Source organism: Oryx dammah, unplaced genomic scaffold (assembly GCF_014754425.2).
Source record: "Oryx dammah isolate SB20612 unplaced genomic scaffold, SCBI_Odam_1.1 HiC_scaffold_14, whole genome shotgun sequence".
In the NCBI taxonomy this organism is placed as follows: Eukaryota; Metazoa; Chordata; class Mammalia; order Artiodactyla; family Bovidae; genus Oryx; species Oryx dammah.
Genome location: NW_024070198.1, coordinates 21,987,540 through 22,009,065, shown reverse-complemented (window position 1 = coordinate 22,009,065; position 21,526 = coordinate 21,987,540). Strand labels below are relative to the sequence as shown.

At 52.3% G+C, this 21,526-nt stretch overlaps 1 protein-coding gene across 3 annotated transcripts; it reads left to right on the top strand.

The window, feature by feature from the left end:
* The first annotated feature begins 8,380 nt into the window (after nt 1-8,380).
* Nucleotides 8,381-21,301, top strand: LDB1 (LIM domain binding 1). Of its 3 annotated transcripts, none has more exons than XM_040254251.1 (11): nt 8,381-8,508; nt 16,267-16,369; nt 16,493-16,537; nt 16,647-16,722; nt 16,823-16,925; nt 17,096-17,268; nt 17,736-17,858; nt 18,081-18,164; nt 18,257-18,380; nt 18,585-18,727; nt 19,441-21,301. In XM_040254251.1, exons 1-11 carry the CDS (start codon nt 8,484-8,486, stop codon nt 19,669-19,671), a joined length of 1,230 nt encoding a protein of 409 aa, XP_040110185.1. In that variant the 5' UTR covers nt 8,381-8,483; the 3' UTR covers nt 19,672-21,301. The 3 variants fall into 3 exon arrangements, with proteins under 3 accessions (XP_040110185.1, XP_040110184.1, XP_040110186.1); XM_040254250.1 differs by having other exon boundaries at nt 18,585-18,733; nt 19,441-20,911; XM_040254252.1 differs by lacking the exon at nt 8,381-8,508 and adding an exon at nt 13,711-13,806 and having other exon boundaries at nt 18,585-18,733; nt 19,441-20,911.
* The last annotated feature ends 225 nt before the right edge of the window (nt 21,302-21,526 follow it).

The window sequence follows — 21,526 nt, the reverse complement described above, 5'->3', positions numbered from 1 at the left end:
CTGTAATGAAAAGGACATCTTTTTTGGGTGTTAGTTCTAAAAGGTCTTGTAGGTCTTCATAGAATCGTTCAACTTCAGCTTCTTCAGCGTTACTGGTTGGGGCATAGGCTTGGATTACCGTGATATTGAATGGTTTGCCTTGGAAATGAACAGAGATCATTCTGTCGTTTTGGGGATTGCATCCAAGTAGTACATTTCGGACCCTTTTGTTGACCATGACGGCTACTCCATTTCTTCTAAGGGATTCCTGCCCACAGTAGTAGATATAATGGTCATCTGAGTTAAATTCACCCATTCCAGTCCATTTTAGTTTGTTGATTCCTAGAATGTTGACGTTCACTCTTGCCATCTCCTGTTTGACCACTTTCAATTTGCCCTGATTCATGGACCTAACATTCCACGTTCCTATGCAATATTGCTCTTTACAGCATCGGACCTTGCTTCTATCACCAGTCACATCTACAACTGGGTATAGTTTGGACATTGTCAAATTGCCCTTTAGGAAGGTTGTATTAATACACATTCCCAGGTAGTTCTCTGGCAGTCCAGTGGTTGGGACTCCACGCTTCCACTGCTGGGGACACCGGTTCTATCCCTGGTTGGCTGGGAAACAGATCCCACATGCCACATGGTTCAGCCAAAATATTTTAAAACTAAAAAATAATATACATTCCCAGAAAAAAACTCATGAGAGGAGAGGGTCTCTCATTATGGCCTGAATTATATGCATTGTTCCCTCCACCACCATGGGCAAAATTTATGTTGAAGGGCTTCACACCCAATATATTTGCGGACAGAGCCTTTAAGAAGGTAATTAAGGGTAAATGATGTCATAAAGGTGGGGGGTCTAATCCACTAGGTCCAGTGTCAGAAGAGAAAGAGACACCTGAAAGCCAGGGAAAGAGGTCTCACTAGAAACCAACCTTGCCAGCTGACTGATCTTGAACTTCCAACTTCTAGAGCTATGAGAAAATAAATTTCTATTCTTTAAGCCACTTAGTCTGTGGTGTCCTGTTATGGAAGCCTGGAAAGACTCATACAACTTCCTTTCAGTTAGTTTCTTATTACTCTTTTGAGTGAAGTGAATCTGTTCTGGCAACAATAAAGTTTATTTCCAATAAACTTGGAAATAATTTGCCAATAAGAAATTAATAAGAACTAATAAAGGGTGCACAATTCTTCCTCTTTGGAAGAAACATCCTCTAATAGATGCTCTGTAAATGCTGGTGATTTGGGCACTAATTATGATCAATATTATGATGATTAGGCTTTGGGAAGATTAATGTTTTTTTAAAAAGCAGAAAGTTGTGCCCTTTTTGCTTTATTTAGCATCTGATAAAACAATATTTACCTACATAGGGTGTATACATGGAATATACTAAAAAAGATAAGAATGTATCTCTCCAGTACCACCTAGACAGGGGTGTTGTGGCTACTAGTCTCCTTGGCAGGCTACTAGTCTCCTGGCCTAAGGGCCAGGAAGGAAGACCTCAGAGACACTGGCGATCAAACACTGGGTGCCCAATTCCATCTTTGCCTGACTCTATGTTCAATAAAGACTCATCTGAGTATAATAATTGACTTCCTGTATCATTTTCTATGGAGATAAAGTGTGTTGATCAAGTGAGACAAAATGCCGCGTTCACATAACATCTATTTCTCAATGTGAATTAACAAGTCAGCATTCTGGTTTTACTGAATGCCTACTATGTGCCAGGCACTGTTTTAGGCACTGGAGATACAGGAATGACAAAACAGACCAACACACATGAAAAGCAGCCTCCCTAACAAAGCTCACATTCTAGTGGGGAGACAATCTCCAAGTAAATGAAGAGTCAAAATAGTCTCAGAGCGCCATAAGTTCTGTCAGAAAATAAATTGGATGGGACTTCCCTGGTGGTCCAGTGATTTAGACTCCATGCTCCCCATGCAGGGGGCACAGGTTCGATCCCTAATTGTGAACTAAGATCCTGTAGGTCGAGCATGCAGCCAAAAAGAGAGAGAGAGAATTAAATAAATGGGATGGAGAGTGTGAAAGATAAGAGGGGGCATTTTTTTTTTAACATGGTATGATCAGGTAAGGAAGAGAACATATTTGAAGTAAGACATGAACCACAAGAAAGACCTAGCCATTCAAAGAGCATTCCGTGATAAGAAGAAAAGTCAGTGCATGGGCTCTCAAGTGAGAACACATTTTTTTGTGTTCAAAAGGAAAACTAGTTTAACTAAGGAGTTCTAGAAAAGAGACAGAGTAATACCAAGATAATGCTTCATGTGTATTTAATTTGTGTGAGTCAGTCTCCTGAACCTGATGAATTCTGATTTACTTCCTAAATTGAACCTCCAGACCTATAACACTGAGCACCAGACCTGGTCTCATTGAAAACCCCCAGGATGATTTCCAATAATCTTGTCTCCTGTCTTTCACACTTTTTTTTTTTTTTTTTTAATTTATTTGGCTGCACTGGATCTTGTGGGATGCCGGTTTTTTTTTGGTTTTTTTTTTTTTTTTTTTTTGCTGCATGAGGGATCTAGATCCCTGACTGGGGACTGAACCCAGGCCTTCTGCACTGGGAGCACCGAGTCTTAGCCACTGAACCAGAGGGTGAAATCCTTATTCATACTTTTATGTAGTTCTCTCCCATAACTGTACCAGAATTGGTCTGTGTGACCAATAATATAAGGAAGAAGTGATGATATATTACTTCCAGTAGAAGTGTCAGTTACGTCCAACTCTTTGCAAACCCATGGACTGTAGCCCACAAGGCTCCTCTGTCCATGAATTCAATACTAGAGAGTGGGTAGCCATTTCCTTCTCCAGAGGATCCTCCCAACCCAGGGATTGAATCCAGGTCTCCCACATTGCAGGTGGATTCTTTATCAGCTGAGCCACAAGGGAAGCCCAAGAATACTGAAGTTGTAGACAACAAATACCGTTATTCTAAGATGCTAAAGTTCAGGGTATCTTGTTGCATAGTAGTAGATAATTAATATGCCTGGTTTATAGTTACTCTTCCAGGGAGATGCAAACTTTCAGGCAATATCCCTTTTAGTGCTTTATTTTTAGACCCAAACAACCCACCTGTGAGGAATGGTTTACAGTCCTCAGCTTGCTGTCTCCTTGGAATATCCCTAGGAGAATTTTTTTAAAGTAGGGATATTATTGTCCCCATTCTGCTGAGGAAGAAGTTGAGGCTAAGAGAGGGTTAAACAATATGCCCAGGGGCACAGTGAGTAGTTGCACATCATGTTTTCTTTGGTTCCTCTGTTCCTAACAGCCTATCCTCCACTGTACTAAGCAGTTGCTTATGGAAGGAGAGATGAATGAATAGGTTTCAACCCTTTTGGTGAGAATCCTCTGAAGGGGTAGGAGCCCTTTCTGAAGGAAGTATTCCCAAATATTGGCATGCATAAGAACCACTTGAGGCACCTCTTTAAAATTCAGATTCATAGATCCCTTTCCTCCAGGGGTAAGGTTTCCTGCTAAGGAGGATGGGGCCTTCTACATATTTAACAGATTTCCTAAGACTTTCATATACTTTAAGTAACTGCTTTAGCAGAGAAAGAGATGGTAGTGGTAAATGGTCACGGTGATGGTAAATGGACAAGAAGGGAAGGAGTCAAGTGTTGGAGCTGGGAAAGACAAATCCTATCAGAATTCTTATAATCATTTGATAAATATTATATGACACATATCAGGCTATAGGCACCTTGTTAGGTGCTGGGGACAGAGACATCAATAAGATGTATCATTACCATCTTGATGGAAAAAGCAGATTCACCCTTGAAAGAAAGAGGAATGTTGGGGCTTCCCTGGTGTCTCAGTGGTAAAGAATCTGCCCGTCAATGCAGGAGACACACGGGTTCAATCCCTGATCTGGGAAGATTCCACACGCTGCAGAGCAACTAAGCCCATGCGCCACAACTATCAAGCCTATGCTCTACAGCCTGGGAACACAACTACTGAAGTCTGGGCACCCTAAGGCCCACGCTCTACAACAAGAGAAGTCAACCCAGTGAGAAGTCCACATATTGCAACTAGAGAGTAGACCCGGCTCACAGCAATTAGAAAAAAGCCTGCCCAGCACAACCCCAAAAAAGAGCAATGCAAATGAGTATTTGAGGGAGTTTCAGGGGTAAAAGAAATATGGGAGAAAACAGACAAGGCTAAGATAAGGTCAGGAAAAGGAGATGGATGGGACTGGTTCTAGAAACTGCAAGAAGCCAGGAACTCACTTGTCCTAAGGCCAGTCTAGCCCACTGCTTCTGCTATTTGCCTGTCTGTGGGACTCATCCCTTCATTTCTTACCACCTCACCTCTTCTGAGCACCTCCCACTTTGCTTCATCCCCATGTCGAGTCCATCTTGCACTAATGACTGGTATTAAAAAATACTGGTGGGCCTCCCTGGTGGCACAATGGTAAAGAATTCCCCTGCCAATGCAGGAAACAAGGGTTTGATCCTTGATCCAGGAGTATCCCACATGCCCCAGAGCAACTAAGCCATGTGCCACAACCAGTGAGCCTGTGCTCTAGAGCCCGGAAGTCGCAACTACCCATTTTGTGTCCTAGAGCTCCCGCTCTACAACAAGAGAAGTTACCACAATAAGACCGTGCACCTCAACTAGAGAGTAGCCCCACTCACTACATCTAAAGAAAAGCCCTCACAGCAACAAATGCCCAGCACAACCAATAAATAAATAGAATTTTTTAAATATAAAGATGGAAAAATAAAAATACTGGCATGCCACTGAATTATTTATTATTATTATTATTATTATATTTTTTTTTTTGCCATGCCATATGTGGAATCTCAATTCCTGGACCAAAGATGGAACTTGTGCCCCCTGCAGTGGAAGCACAGAGTCTTAACCACGGGACTACCAGGGAAGTCCCTGAATAATTCACTTTAAAATGGTTAATTTATGTCATGTGATTTCACCTCAAAAAAAGAAAATACTGGGTGCTCAAATCCATCCATCCAAATCAGCTAAGCCTGCCACCCTCAAGGACCTTGTCATTAAGGGCCTTCCACATAGACTCACTGCCTTCCTACCAGGGCTATCTGCCAGGCATCTGTGGGTTCTCCTCTCATCTTTGCAACACAATTTCCAGAGATGCTCCAATGATGTTTCCCTCTTCTTCCCCAGGTCTGGTCCAAACTAGAAGTAAAGCAGAAAAGAGCACTGGGTCAAGTACTTGTTAGGTGTATGACCTGAGGCAAGTTACTTAACCTCCCTCAGCATGGTTCCTCAAGGAGATGAAACTACTTAATCATCCATTCAACAGTATTGAGATATTTTCTTAAAAGAAACAGGACCAATAGATCAGCTGGAATGGGAGTTGAGAGTGGTAACTTCCCAGAGGAGGTGAAAATATAACTGAGGTTCAAAGGAGACATTAACTAGTTAGTAGGCAAAGAAGAGGGAGAAGAATGTTTTACAGAAAGTTTGAATTTATTAACCTTTCTGAATCTGTTTTCTTGCTTGTTTAATGGAACACCACTTTCTTCCAAAGGTCATCATGAAAGGTAAATGAGATTTCAGGTGTGAAACACCTAGCACAGTACCTGGCACATAGTGTAAGCTCAACAAATGCTGTTTTTCTTCTTCTCTGCCTTCTGCCTTCCACCTGTGTAGTCTAGAAGGGAACTTTAGGTTCAGAGGAGGCAAAGTCCCCTATAGGGCGGGATATAAGCCCCTTTGTCCACTCAGGTGATTGGTGATAACCATGGAATCTGGCCAAGCTAGTTGTTTGGAATGAGTAGCCTTAGGGGTGAGTGGTTACAGGATTGTGTGCATCCATCCCTGGTGGCTCAGAGGATAAAGAATCTGCAAAGCAGGAGACCTAGGTTCAATCGCTCGGTCAGGAAGATCCCTGGAGAAGGGAATGGCTACCCACTCCAGTATTCTTGCCTGGAAAATCCCAGGGACAGAGGAGCCTGGTATGCTACAGTCCATTGGGTTGCAAAGAGTTGGACACGACTGATTGACTAACACAGAGGAAGTGAAAGGGGTCAACACAATCCAGCCCACTTCTGAAACTTTTCAAATAACAGATAACCTCAAAGAAAGCAGAAAGGAGCTAATGTATATCGAGTACTGACTACATGACTGGTATTGGGCTAGATGACTGGGCATACACTGTCTCATTTGATTCTCACCAAGCCACGGAAACCAAGTAATTTTCTAGTGAGGGGTAAAGCTGGAATTCCAAGTGACGTATCCAAAATTCCAGGCTAAGGTTATATTGCTTTAGGTTCCCTTTACTGCCTGTAGTGCTGACTCTCTGCCCTGGGGAATGTGGGGAGGAGGTGGACACAGACAAGGGATGCTGCCAAGGGAATAATTGTGTAAGTGTGGATAGCTTCAGTCACATCCCTTTGCAGGCTTCTATCTGCAACCCTCCCCCCGTCCCCCCACCCCCCACACACTTTGCCCTCCAGAGGGTGGAGATAGGGAAAGCTAGGGGTGGGGGAATCCAATGTGGATGGAATGCTGGAGTTAGTGAGAGGCTGCACTAACAGCTCCCTTCCCCCACCCTCTCCTAAGCACAGGGCAGGGGATACCCATCTCCTGGTTGGTTCTCTTTTCATCCCTAAGACTCTGCATCTGCCCTTAGCTTCACTTCCTGCTCCCTCAGCAAAAGCTAAGGGGTCTCATAAACACTTAAGCCTCCACATCTGTAACCCTCCCCCAGCCAGTCAAACCAGCTGTGCGGACTCTGGGCAGGGGTGAGGGAACCCTCACTATCAATCCCCATCTAAGTAACAAAAGGAAGGAGGACCCACCGCCCAGTCCGAGCCAGAAGCCTAGGAAGGGGACACCGCCCAGGTCCCCAGCATCTACTGCTGGAACTCACTATGAAGCTTAAGGAAAAAGAAGCTAGCAGCTGGGGACCCCCTCCCAGAAGGGAGGGGGCCAACTCTCTCTTCCAGACGGCTCCCCTCCCCTCCCTCCTCCCAGCTAATAGGTATTTCCTGTTTATGAGGCAGCTAAGGCTGGGCTTTTGGGAAGGGGTGGAGATGGAGGCCCCCCCACCCCCACTCCAGGCTGTGTTGGGGAATCCTTGAGGAGTGCCTGAAGGTTGGGAGGCTCCTCCCTGGGGAAGGAGTGTTCCTCACGGTGACCATCCACATCATCCCACCCCCTCCAGCAGAGGCCCCAGCTCCTGTGGGCAGGGGGCAATGGAGGGTCTGCTTCCTGTCCTCCCCAGTCTCCGAGGCCCTCAAAAGGAAAGCGGCTTCCAGGAGAAGTTGGGGCGGGAGGGAAGCTGAGACTGGATGGAGAAAGGGGGGAAGGGAGGAGAGCATCTTGACTGATGAGTCAGAGTCTGCAAGGGTAGAGGACGGCCTGCGGACTCCCCTTCCCCAGTCCAACCTGACGCTCATTCCGCTGCCCTCCTCTTACCAGCAAAACACAGATATCAGGCAATTAGGCGAGGGAGGGGGCCGGGACCTCACCTAATTAACCCTTTAGCTCCAGTCCCAACTGGTTTAGCAGGCAAGGTAGGGGTAGTTAATTTAGGTGGGGGGGGGGTAGATAAATTCAGGGGTTGCTACTCGAATTAAGATAATACTGCTTTCCCCACCCACGTTGTGATGGGGGCGCATAACCAGGGCCGTCCAGATTAAGACTGGGGTTTCAGCAGAGAGCCTGGACTGGGGGATTGGCACTCCGGTTTCCCTCCCTGAGCTCGGCCGGGGGTGGAGAGAGCTACACCTCACAGCCCACCCTGGCTCCGCCTCCCCCAGTCCTGGCTCCCGCTCCAGCTCCTCTACGCTCCCAACTCGGCGGCGCCCGGAGGACGAACACCCTGCTTGAGGCTTCTCCTCCTCTCCCTCCCCCTCGCCTGCCCTCTCCGGGGTCTCTGCCTCGGTCTCCTTTTTTAAAAGCTGCGTCACATGCACGCCGAGCCCGGTGCGCCACCGGCCCCTCGCCGCCAGCCCGCCGCGCGGCGCACGCTCGTCGCAGCTCGCTGCGCCCTCGCCCGGGTCACTTTGACACGGCTCTCCCCTCCCACTAGCAGGCAATTAGCATATTAATAAAGCCCGGCCCAGCCCGGTTAGGACTGGAGAGCGGGCACCTACGAGAGGGAGAGCGAGAGCGAGAACGAGAAGGAGCGCGAGAGCGAGAGGGGCCGAGCGGCGGCGGCGGCGTTGGCGGCAGGGAGGGCGGCGGGAGCGCACAGACACGCACACGCACACGCACACGCGCACACACGGACACACACTCCGGGGACGCACACCCGTGCGCACACACGCAGAAGCAGCTCGCCTTCCTGCCTGGCTTCCTTCCTGTCTGCTCCGCGCCTGACAGGCTCCTCGCTGCAGCCAGGGGCCGCCCGCACCGGGCCGAGGCCGGGCCGGGCCGGCGGCGAGGGCAGCGGGGACCGCGGGCGGCGGCGGCGGCTCATGCCCGGCCTGTCCCCGCGCGGGGCGGGCACCGTGACTCGGCTGGGCCCCCAGCGGCGGGCGATGTGAAGATGTCAGTGGGCTGTGCCTGTCCTGGTGAGTGAGGCGCGCGGCCTCCCGGCCCCTCCCTCCCGAACCCTCCCTGCAGATCCCTCAATCCTTGTTTGGTGAGAACTTGTGTGGGGGACGTCGAAGGCATGGCTGTGGTCGGGGGCTGTGAGGCCTCAGTTGGGGGAGGGTTTTCACCAACTGTGTAAATGCGCAGCAGCCCAGAGGCACGGGTAAAGGGTGCTGGGGGTAGGTTGTGTGTGGTTTTTTTTTTTTTTTTTTTTGGGGGGGAGGTTAATTAGGGAGGGTTGGGGGGGGCTGAAATTCCCAGAATTCCAGGGTGTCAGCCAATCAGAAGTGAGCCTGGACTTTTGACCCCCCCCTCAGGTCATCATAGAGTTGTGATTGGCTGGTTTGGGTTGCCCCCCCACCTTTCCTGCTGCCTATTCCCTCTAACATTTTGTGACACCTCCCTCCAGACTGTTTCTGAGGCCTCTTGTTTGCAGGGAGGGATTGAGTGGGGACCATTTTGCCCCTCTCCAAATTATCCTGCCTGTTGCCAGGGGCGGTTGGCCCTCCTGAGAGACCGGAGGTCCGGAGGGGGGGGCGGCGCAGATAATTGGGCCCTTGGGCCTGGCATCTCTGCCCTAGTGGGAGGGGGAATGTGGCAGCCCCAGGCAAGCTAGGAAATAGAGTGACTTGTGAGGGTTGAGTTGAGGGAAGCGATGCTTGACCCCAAAGAGAGGACTTAGGTTCAGATTCCTGCCTCCCCCCAGACACATCAACTCTTGCCAGTGACAGCTGGGGTCTGAGTTCTTTCCTGGGGAAGAGGAAGACTTATCTACTGCCAGGAGGAAGGAGAGGGGCCATGTGAATGGAGAGGGAGTCTTCAGAGGGCCTCAGAACATCGTTTCTACCCGTCCCCAGGACTCTGGGTTCTTGAATTATCTGCAGAAGCCCATCTTGTCCCAGGCAGGAATTAGCTTTCTTTTGAAAGTCAGATATTCCTGAATCTAGCCTGGTTTGGATCCTTTGCCCATTCACATGCCCTGTTCTCTGGGAGGCCCATACCCTACAACTGAAGCCCCCCTCCCCCTCCAACACAATCCCCAAGGGAAGCTGCCTGTGCGGAAGCTTCCTTGAAAATCATGTGACCCAGGCCAAAGCTGGGCTGGGCTGGGCACACACTTAAAGTGCCTGCTGAGGCTGACGTTTAAGGGGCATGGGGCCCAGAGGGAGGGCTGGTAGAGCCGGAGGATCCTGGAATATCCGAGTGTGGGAACCCCTGGCTCCTGCTGCAGAGGGTAGGGGAGAGGAGGTAGGGGGAAGAGCCTGCCAAGCTGGAATCCTGTCTGGCCCCATCACTGCTCCTCCTATCAACTTCTCCTATCACACATGTTCCTGTGTGTATTTCAGTTGTCCCATGCTGAGTACCCTGTTCAGACCCATCCATTCTCTGGAGTCCATCCCATGGCCTTGATTGTCCATCATCATCCTAAAGGGATGCACAGCTAAAGGGCTGAGTCTTAAATGTTGATCGTTAGTTCCTACAAATAGTGGGCAGGAGGTGAGTCTAGAAGTTGTCAAACTAGAGGTAGATGGTTTTGAAGTTGGGTGTGTGGTCCAGTAGGAGAAGGAAGAAAGTTTCCCTCTCAGCCTCTCTGGGAGCAGCATGGGGACAGATGAGGATCTGTGTGTGTGAGGGGGGACAACTTCAGTCAGTGCCCTAAATGGTATGTTCGTTTTGTGTGTCTAGTGATCGGTTGGAGGAGAGGGGGCCTAAGATGGCCAAGAGTGGGAAATCTTTTTCTTGAATGTAAGGAAGTCTTATGATTAATGACATAAACCATGGTTGGAGGTTAGTCTTCAAGGAGAACCACTTGGGGAGGGGCATGAGTGTCCTGGGGGTGAGAAATGGTAGGAGTTGGGGTAAGGGAGGGCACCAGGCTTGCATGGGTGTGTGTGAGCACATGGTTGAACTCAGGGACATTGTGGCAGCATGTACAGTCCCAGGCCCAAAGACCATCGCCCCCAACCTGAGCAGCCCTGGGGTGGGGGCCCAGGCGCCCTGGCAGGCGGCCTGCCCGCTGCCTGCCTGCTTGTCTGAGTCTCTCCTTTGTGCTCTGCTGTCTCCCAGCTCCTCCTCCCCCAGCCCAGCAGAGACAGCACATGCCCCACACATGTGACTGAGGGAAGCCAGAGCACACGCAGACCCACACACATGCACACGCGGAAGGAAACACTACAAGATACACACACAGACACACATCTAGCTCCTACAGTGCTCCTGGGGTGCGGAGTAGCTTCTGGGGCTTTGGTCAGGAGCAGGGAGAGCCTCTGCTAAGGGGCATCTCCCTGGGCAGGGCAGGTTGCTGAGGGGGCCAGGGCCTGTCTGGGGCAGCATGTGGCTCAGAAGGGTTAAGGCTGGGAGGAGCTGGGGGAGGGGAGGAGGCAGCAGTGGTGGCGGCTGGGAGCCAGGAGAGGAGGATGGCAGAGCGCCAGGCCAACGGGAGGCCGGGCACAGACAAAGGAAGGGGGGCAGGCACACTGGAGGCCTGGGTCAGGGAGCCCCAGGGGCCCGGGCAGGGGGCAGTGCTGGTACCTTATCCTGTGGGCTGGGGCAGGCTGCTGTCCTTCAGAATTACCCCCTCCAGAAGGGGTGCTCTGGCCCTTCCCTCCCTCCTCACCTTTGTCAGTCTTTGCTGCTCCCAGCTTTCTCCCCACCCTACCCCCCACCAATTTTAGAGGCTTCTAACTCTGAGTTGCTCTCTTCCGTTGGACCTCTTCTGCCCCTGTGCAAATGGGAGAATTAAGTCAGAACCCAGAGAGGAACAGACTTGCTAGAGAAGGGGAACTAGGAGAGGGCCTGTTTTGAATGATATGCCAGAGTCTAGGGGCCCTTCTCCCTGAAATTTGAAGAGGCAGACTGGGTGGGGATTCTGAGCTCTGAACTGGAGGCAGAAACCAGAGCACACAGCATGTCCTGTCCCTGAGGAGACAGTCATTTGGGGCCTGGAGTGACCACTTGGAGGGGGCAGGCAGTAGGGATGGCTGCAGTGCCCCATAGCTGGGCTTGTGTGAGTGGGATTAGAACCAGGGTTCCAGCCTCGGCCCTCCTGTCTCACTGTAATCTGTCCACATTAGGATAATATTTGACCCTGGGTGCTATTAGACTCTCTTAAGGTACTCCCTTGTGAATGCATTTCGGAAAATTTAAAGGCATGAAACAAATGACAATTGTCCTGTCAGAGGGGGAGGAATGTAGTTATCCTAGAGTTGGGCTGTAAATTTGGGAATCAGGGCAAGTATCTCAAGTCCTGGTGGTAGGCACTATGATGGTAGGCATTCTGGCTGAATTGTATAGTTTTCAGTATGTTTATGAAAGCCAGAGTGTATCATATGGCCAGGCCATGAGGGAGCATGGTGTGCAAATTTCAAAGAGGGTAGGGTTAGTCCCTGGGTAGCAAATGGTCAGGGTGTGTGTAGCAGTCTGTCAAAGGTTCAGGAGGTATGATGCAATTTTGGGGTGTGTCTTGGGGGTGGGGGCATGCGTGTCACAAGCCCCAGTGTGTTTGGAAGTCAGTGTCTGACATAGATTATGTGTGTGTGTGTCTCTTAGGTTTGGGTTTATTTGGAGTTTGAAGTATATCATGGTTGAAGTGTATATCAGGTACTGATTTATGTGAAAGTGAGATGGGTTGTTTATGTATGGAGGATGTTCACAGAGCCAGGTGCAATAATATTGTTACTGCACAGTCAACTGGTGTGTACGCCATGAGAAATCCTGTTGTGGGACTGTGTGTTAATATGCTTGTGGGTTAGGAAATAGAAAGCTGAGAATCAAATTGCAAAGTAGTAAGAGGTCCTTACTGCCCCCCCACACACACACACATACTGGGTGTGTGTGTGTGTCTGTCTGTCTGTCTGTCTGTCTCTTGGGATTCCCCCCTTGCTTTGGAGAACAGGTCCTACCCTGGCAACCATATAACTTTTTTGTCCCTGGGGCGTAGGGAGAGGATTCAGCAGCAGACTGGACCCCTTCTGGGGACCCTTAAATGGGCAAGTTTGCCTTCCTTGGCTCTTAACAGAGCCCCTTTCCACTGCACCCACATGTCTCTGGTATGGTGGTGGTGATGATGTTGGGTAGGGGAAAGGGGCCTCCCTCTGCGAAGGCAGATCTATTTGGAACTTGGCTGGGTTGGGGTGGGGGCAAGGAACCTGGAGTGTTCCCCTCTCTCCAATCAGTGTTTACAGGCTGAAGTCTGAGTGTGTCTCTGTCAAAAATAACCCCCTGCAGCCTCCCCCCAGGTGCTGTGGGATTTCACCAGCCAAGAGTGGCTGCCCAGGCCAGCCTCCAACCTGAAAGATCACTGAGGAGTGGAAGAGAGATATGGGGGATGTTTGGGAGGAGGCTGTTAGAAGATACTGGGAATCTCCAGAGAGGAGAGTGCCCTCCTCCATCCTTGCCTGTGGCTTTGGCTCCCCAGCTCGCCCCTGAGCACCCCTGCTTGGGGCTGGAGGGCGGCATTCCTGTTCCCGGTCCCAGCAGGCCTCCCCTCCATCCAGGCCTCTCGGGACCCAGTCTGCTCCATCTCCGTCTCTCCGTCCCGTTCCCTGTCTCTCCCAGTCTGTCTCTCTTTTGTTTTTCTCAGCGGTCCTCCCTGCCTGCCTCGCTCGCTCGCTCCCTCCCTCTTCCTCCTGCCTCGCAGGGAGGGGGGCGGGGCCGGTGGGGGCAGCTCCACCCTCCGCCCGCCCTGGGGCCTCATTCTGAGAGCGGCTCGGGGAGAGCGAGCGGGGAGGGAGGGAGAGAAAGGGAGAGAAGGAAGGGAGCCGGCGGGTGCTGCGTGTGTCTGTGCGTGTGCGGTGCGAGTGTGAGTGAGTGTGAGTGCCGGGCCCTGCCTCTGCTGGTGCCCCGCCGGAGGGGCCTGCTGGCCTGGGGAGGGCGGGCGGGCTGCTTGGAGGCAGAGGCAGAGGCATAGGCGGGGAGAGCCGAGGAGGAGGAGGAGGAAAGAGCGGAGCAGCCATTGTTGAGGGAAACCTTGCAAACAAAGAAGGCTCCGGACTCCCCGCGGCCCCCCGCCCCCCAGGCCGGCCCCCTGGCCCCGGGTCCCTGGCCCAGTGGCCATTGTAACTTTCCCCCGGGGCTGTGGCCGCCGCGGGGCGGGCTGAGGCCGTGCGTGAGAGTCTTTGTGCAGCCCGCGGAGTGGAGCTCCCAGCCAGGCCTGCCCGTCCCACTCGGGACATGAGTGGCTGAAGTTGGCCCCCCTCAGGCCTCACCCCAGCCAGGGCCCCTCTTGGGCTCCCAGCTGCCCCCTGCACCTCTCCTGGTCCCCTCAGTTCTCCCAGGTAAGTCTGGGCACTCTGCAAGCCTGTTGGGGGTGGGTGGAAGTCCTGGGTCTGGTCCAGGCCTGGGAGAGAGGTGCCCCAGCTCACAGGCCAGAGCTCTCGATCCTGCTGACCTATGGTCAGCCCCCAAAGGGAGGAGGCCTGCCCGGTTACCATGGAAATGCCCAGCTGGAGATGCCCCCCTAAGGCCACAGGATGCCGCTTCCATTCAGAGAAAACTTTACTAGTTCTGGGCTCTTTCTCTCTCTCCCCCTCCCTAAAGGCTCCCAGGTTGCAAGAGATGGGAGCCAGGGTTCTGCCTGACTCCATCCCCTCACCCCCACCCCCACGTGGCTACCTCTACCCCTGCTCCGGCGACAGGCAGCAACAGGAACAGATGGTCTGGGTGATGTTCCCTCCCCTCCTCTTCTCACTCCCAAGCCCTGTGCTGGGGCTACTGGGAGTTGCTGTGGCTCTAGAGAGATGCTGAGTTTTATTTGTGTCCATTCACTGGACGTGTAAATAGAGGCCCCTGAGCTTTGGGCTTTAGCTCTGCAGAACTGTTACCCAGCCCCAGGCAATGTGCCTGTCATTTCTCTAGTGAGAAACTGAATCTCTGAAACTTTTCCCAGAGTTAGAGAGGAGCCCTGGTGTCTTGCCTCTCATCTCTCCAGGATCTTGAAGTGACACTCAGAGTGGGCCTGAAACCAAGGAGCAGGGCAGTAATGGTTTTGGGAAAAGGAGGGCCTAGGTAGAGGATGAGGGCCAGGTCTCCTAATCTAGACTGTTGGGTGTGTTGCCCAGGCATGGCTTCTGGTGGGCAACGTGAGCTTTGACTTCTTACGTGGCCTTATCTGTCTGTGGAGTGGCGGGGACTTGGGACTGGGTGGGACTGTCTCTTTCCCGAGGACATATGCTGCTCACTCAGTTCTGACTGGCTTGTGAAGGCTGTGTGTTGTGCGTGTAACACCTGAGAGCTCAAGTGTGGGGCGAGGGCCTGTTGCAGGCACCCTGATCCTGCCTGGGGCTGCTGGGTTCCAGCCCTTGGTAGGCATGTTGGGGCGAGCTGAGGGTGGAAGCCTGCTAGGCAGGATGAGACACATGCGTGTGCAGGTACACACAGGCTCTGAGTTTTGGCACCTTTGGGGACCGTGTAGGGTAGGCCCCTCTGGGACCCTCCTTTGGCCCATGTTGTGAGGAGGGGACCCAGGGGAGAGAATTACATGGCACATGTTGGCACAGGGTCTTCCTTTGTCTCTCCCAAGAAACAGAATAGATTTTTGTATCAGAATTAGAGAGGGGGCTCAGATACAGCCAATTCAGCCACCCTTCCAAATGCAGTCAAGTTTGTGGGACATGAGGAAGCAGCAGTGGCTAGGACTTCGCTTCACTTTCTCCTCCTGTCTGGTGGGGAGGGGGAAAATGGCATTTCAGGGGGCCCTGGCTGGCACCCAACTATGAATATAACACTTCTTCCAGTCAGGTAGTGGTAGAGCAGGAAACTCTGTGCTGCAGGTGAGGTGGAGTGGGGACACCTGTGCACAGGCATAGCTAAACACCAGCAGAGACCCTGTCCAGTTACCACTTGCCTCCAAACTGAGCTCCTGAAACCTGGGTTCCTTCCCAGGGGTGGCTTCTTCTCTGTTTGTGAGGAGAGTGGGATCCATTGGAGGCCCATCTACCTCCACTGCAAGTCTAAGGAAAGAAAAGGGGTTGAGGCTTTGGGTTTCAGGTTTGTAGACAATACTGGACCATGGTAGGTGTGGGGGAGGGGCTGGGCTGATAAGGGAGTGGCCGTTGGTGGGAGAGGCAGAAGGCCCAACTGGTTATCTAGTGGGCGGCACCCAGCAGGCACCCCCCGCCTTATCGTTTTATCCCCTGCCCTCCTGAGACCCTGGGGGTTGGAGAAGGAGCAGGGAGTTGGCAAAATCCCCCTTCACCCTCTCCCAGCTTGGTCTCCAGAGTCCAGTAGTGGGGTAGAACTACCATAGGATATGGGACTCAGAAGAATAGGCTCAAGTCCTGGTTCTGCCAGTTAGCAACTCGGCAAGTTCCTTTGAGCTTTTATTAGGCTCATTTGTAAAATGGGAATGTTAGAGGCACTTCTGCTGCTGCACAAGGTTGTGGTAATGATTACACAAAATAATGTAGATGAAAAGGGAGTTTATCAAAATTTTAGACTCTGATGTTTGTATATTCATCCTATGGTTATTGACATTTCTTCCCATTTTCAATTCTGTCGTCCAGGGCTCAGCCACATGAAGAAATAGGCTCTTGAGTATTAGGACTGAGAACTTCTAGTTTGTAAAACAAAATTGGAGCCAGATTTAGAAGGTGGGATAGGTGCTCTCTGGGGTAATCTCCCTTTCACAGTGTACTCGGGTGCTCTAGAAGACCAGTTCCTGTGCATACAGTCTTAACAGCCTTCCAGGAGCACTCCCAAGAGGGACTCGGGGAACCCCATCTTTGTTTCCCTTCTAGGTTGTTCCTCAAAGTCATTCAAGCTGTACTCACCGAAGGAGCCCCCGAACGGCAACGCCTTCCCCCCGTTCCATCCCGGCACCATGCTAGATCGGGATGTGGGGTGAGTTTCTTTTCTACCTCCTGTCACTTCCCCATATGGCATCCTGTCTGAAAGGGGGATGGAGTGACACCCCCAAATAATTCCTGTCTTCTACCCATTCTCATAGCCTTTTCCCTTTTACAGCCCAACTCCCATGTACCCGCCTACATACTTGGAGCCTGGGATCGGGTAAGTGGAGTCCAGTGGGGAGGTTGGTTCTGTACTTTACAGAGGTGAAGGCAGAGGTTGGGGGGGGGAGGGTCTGCTCCTACTGACCTCCCTTCTTCACTTCCCCCAGGAGGCACACACCATATGGCAACCAAACTGACTACAGAATATTCGAGCTTAACAAACGGCTTCAAAACTGGACAGAGGTATAGTATAGCCAGGGGGAAGGAGCTGGAAGGGAGAAGGCCATCTGGGCATCCCTGTGCCATGTCTGCTGATCCACGCACCCCTCCCTGTGTTCCTTAGGAGTGTGACAATCTCTGGTGGGATGCTTTCACAACTGAGTTCTTTGAGGATGATGCCATGTTAACCATCACTTTCTGCCTGGAGGATGGACCAAAGAGATACAGTGAGTGGCCTCTGGGGGTCCTGCCAGCTCTGCTATAAAAGTATACACCTCCTGTGTCCAAAGATGTGGGGCTGGGTGTTTGTCCCAGGGGATCTGTCCTGACAGGGATGTTATCTGCCTGACCACCTCTGAGAGCCTTCTATTCTGAAGAGTTTGTCCCATCTCTACAGCCATTGGCCGGACCCTGATCCCGCGCTACTTCCGCAGCATCTTTGAGGGGGGTGCTACAGAGCTCTACTACGTGCTTAAGCATCCCAAGGAGGCATTCCACAGCAACTTCGTTTCCCTTGACTGCGACCAGGGCAGCATGGTGACCCAGCACGGCAAACCCATGTTCACCCAGGTCAGCACCCAGTTGGATGTGAAACACTGAAGGACCTAAGTTTGATTCCTCTACTGGCTCCCCAAAATGTACTTGGCTATTCCTCAGGGAAGTGGCAAGATACGCAGGGCAAGCAGGCATGCTGCAGTTTTCTGCAGACATGTATTGAGTTTGTAGGTGACAGTATTTTTGGGTCACAGCGGGACACAAGTGAACACAAGCCTGTCCTCATGGGGCATATAGTAGACGAGTGTTTTACTGGCTACATGAGGAGAGGACAAGGATCTATTAAGCATTTCTGCTGTGCATGTGTGTGTATGGACTGGATTGGCAGGTATGTGAGGAGATGGTCTGTGTCAGCTGTGCACACCCAAATTTATGTTCAGGTGGCAGGAGTGTGTGCAATGGGAGACTCATGAGGAAATGGGAACAAGTATACTTTTGGGTGAGTGGGGAGGTGGGCAGACTTGTGACAAGCTTGTTTCCAGGTATGTGTGGAGGGCCGGTTGTACCTGGAGTTTATGTTTGACGACATGATGCGGATAAAGACGTGGCACTTCAGCATCCGGCAGCACCGAGAGCTTATCCCTCGGAGCATCCTTGCCATGCATGTGAGTTATAGGCAGGACCTAAGACACCAGGGGGCGGGTGGGCAGCAGAAAGGGTGGAACCCGGTCTGCTGTGTTTCCTGCCGTGGCCCTAGACAGGGTTGAAATTTATCCATCTGAGAAGTGAATTTTTATATAGTAGCTCCTTCTCTGTCCGGGGTGTCACAAGGCTCAGGTGACTGGGCAGGTAAGCAGGTGCTAGTATTCTTACCTTTCTTTTCCCAGGCCCAGGACCCCCAGATGTTAGATCAGCTCTCCAAAAACATCACCCGGTGTGGGCTGTCCAATTCCACTCTCAACTACCTCCGAGTGAGTCTCTGATCACCTGGTTTCTGCCCCATCCCATTTGGTCTCTGCTTCACGCCTGTCCCCTGACAAGCCACCAACTGGTCTCCCCCCAGCTCTGTGTGATACTCGAGCCCATGCAGGAGCTTATGTCCCGCCACAAGACCTACAGCCTCAGCCCCCGCGATTGCCTCAAGACCTGCCTCTTCCAGAAGTGGCAGCGCATGGTAGCGCCCCCCGGTGAGTGCCTTGCACCTGTACCTGCTCTTTCCAGGATGTGATGCTGCTCCCCAAGGCTGTATCTCTTAACTCCTCACGCAGCCCTTTCCTTGCTCCTGGGTCTGGAAGATTGGGATCAGGGTAGGCTCAGGCTCCTTAGGAGCCAGATTGGGGAACAGGGAGCCCCAGGCCCTACCCTACCTGAGTCTCCTTTCCCCGGCACAGCGGAGCCTGCACGGCAGCAGCCCAGCAAACGGCGGAAACGGAAGATGTCCGGGGGCAGCACCATGAGCTCAGGGGGCGGCAACACCAACAACAGCAACAGCAAGAAGAAAAGCCCAGCCAGCACCTTCGCCCTCTCCAGCCAGGTACCTGTAAGCATCTCGGCTTTCTTCTCTCTTCTGGGCTGCCCCACTGCTGACCCCTGACTCTTGACCTTGTCCCACCCTGAGCTCACTAGCACACGTAGAAGCAAAGACAAGACAGTTTTTCCCAAGGGGGACAAACTCCTGTCTAAGAGTCCTTGTCAGTCTTATGCATGGCTGTGATCACATAGACTCAGACATAGCAACATAGAACACAAAGGGATGGACACAGCCATGGGGACGTCTGGACATAAAGGATAAACAGTTTAGGGGCACACAGACCACCAGAGAGACACATGCTGACAGAAGGACACACAGACTTAAATGCGTGTGAATCCAGCATACACACATGCACGTGCACACAGTCCCCTCCACTGGTGTTTTTGATCTGCTCCCTCTCACATGTGGACAGAAGTTTAGGAGCCCCCTAAAATGTTGGAGAGATGGATTAGGGAGCTGGTGGAGTAGATTGACTTCTCCCAGAATCCAGTGGATGTGGGTTAAAGGCTGTGATGCTTTGCAGTCTTTCAGTGGGAAGTATTGGAAGTATTCCAGGGGCTGAGAGTGTCAGAGGAGATGGGGTTGTAAACTGGGATATGAGTGGGTGGATGGGGGTTGAGTTTCCTGGGTGGGTATTGGGGCTCTGGGGGAATCTGCTGCCCTGGGCTGGGCGAGCCCCTGCCCCGATTATGTTTGGGGACCTCCGCCACTCTCAGGATGTGATGGTGGTGGGGGAGCCCACCCTGATGGGCGGGGAGTTCGGGGACGAGGACGAGAGGCTCATCACCCGGCTGGAGAACACCCAGTTTGACGCGGCCAACGGCATTGACGACGAGGACAGCTTTAACAACTCCCCTGCCCTGGGCGCCAACAGCCCCTGGAACAGCAAGCCTCCATCCAGCCAAGAGAGCAAATCGGAGAACCCCACATCACAGGCCTCCCAGTAAAGGCCCCACCACAGCCACCCAGCGCTCTGCCTGCCTGCCCCACCCCTCGCAGCCCCAGGGAGCAGAAGACAGAATGAAGAGACTGAGCATCTGAAATGGGCAGCCTCATCCACCCGCTTCAGGGAGGAACTGGACTCACTGGGGGCAGGTGCCAAGATTTGTCCCCCAGTGGCCCTGGGCTGGGGCTGGCCTCTGCAGAGCCTTTTGGGGGAAGGGGGCCCTCATGTGGATGCCTCCGTGGACCCTGGGCCTCTGAGAAATGTCCTGACCACCCCCCCAACCCCCTGCCCAGGGCATTTGCCTCTATCCTCACCCCAGGTTCTGGGTACCCCCGTCCTCCTGACTCCACCCCCTTCAAGCCCAGGGTTGTCTACACCCACAGCCCTTAGGGACTTAAAGTCGTGGGGCTTGGTTGAATGCCCCTTCCCCAAACCTTCCCTTTAGGTGGCTGGTAGTAGAGGGGTAAAGCTCTGGACTCTTCCCTTCTGCCACCTATCCCAGCTCCAAGTTTTTTAAAAAATAATATTATTAAAAATGTTAAGTTTAAAAAAAAAAATCACTCCTGTCCCCCCTCTTCCCCTTATTAAAGGTCCAGCTACCTCCCTTCGCCTGGCAGATGGGGAGCTTAGAGCCCATGTGGAGGAAGGGGGCTATGCATTACCATTTGATAACAGTTTGAGAGCTTCAGACCAAGGAGACACTTTGCCATCTCTCTTCCCTTCTCCTCTGGGGTGACGAGTGGGGAAGGCATGCCATGGGGCAGGGGGCCATTGATGGCCTCACCTGTGTGACAAGCCCCTGCTGTTGTCTCTGTCTCCCTCCTCTAGGACTCTGGCCTGCCCTCCTAGTGCTTGTGACCCTCTCTCCCAGCCCCCACCCCCTCCCTCCACGGTGTGTATATTCTTCAGAAGCCCTCCACTAGAGCAGCTGTCTGCATGGGGGGAGGGGGAGGCTCCCTCCCTTGGGAGTGTGGAGGGAAGGGAACAGCCTTGTTTGTTACTGTGTTTTTTGTTTTGTCTCAGTTGGGCAGGCATCAGGGTAGAGGAGGGGGTTCATCTACTCTCCAGTACTCTCCTTTCCCACCTCCTCAAACTGCATATCTAGTCCTCCCCTGCCCTTCAGAGGGGTAGGAACCACTGAGGGTGTCCCCAGCTCTAAGCCCACCAGGGAGCAATAGGCTTTTGTCCTCCAGCTGAAGTAAAGGCTCTTCATCTCCCAATATCTCCTCCCTCCCCTTCTTCACAGAAGGACAGGGGAGGCAGCCAGGATCCTCAGCTCTGTCTCACAATTGGATGGATGTGTGGAGGCTCCAGGCCCAGGGTGAGGCCAAGAGCAGGGTCCCACGCATCTGGGCCCAGCTCTGGCTTCGCTGCCTTCTCCTGTGGCCAGTTCCAGAAGAGTTAGCACCACCTCTCCCCACTCTTCCTTCTGGATTTGGGGCCCCGCACATCCTGTTTCCTCCACTCCAGCTGCCACTATTGGAAGGGTGTTGTGTCAGGAGCTGAGGGAAGGGGTAGGGAAGATGGATGTCCCACCCCAACTGTAATGCCTTTTTTTTTTTTTTTTTTTTTTTTTTTGGGCCATTTGAGTCATGTATGGTATCGATCAATAAAGAGACTTTTTGGTTTGAGAGTGTCTTGGTTGGTCATTGATGCCTATGACTCAGTCCAAGGCAGCCTTTTCTCCTCCTTCCCACAGCCTCTACAAACAGCCACTGGGGAGGAGGTATGAACTGGACTTGTGAATTCCCTCTCCCATCTCCCTTTTCCCTTACTTCTGGTGTTGCTCTTCCTGTTTCCCAGGTGGTCCCTTCCCGGACTGCTCTTCTGCACCCCTAACTCTTCTGGCCCTTCAG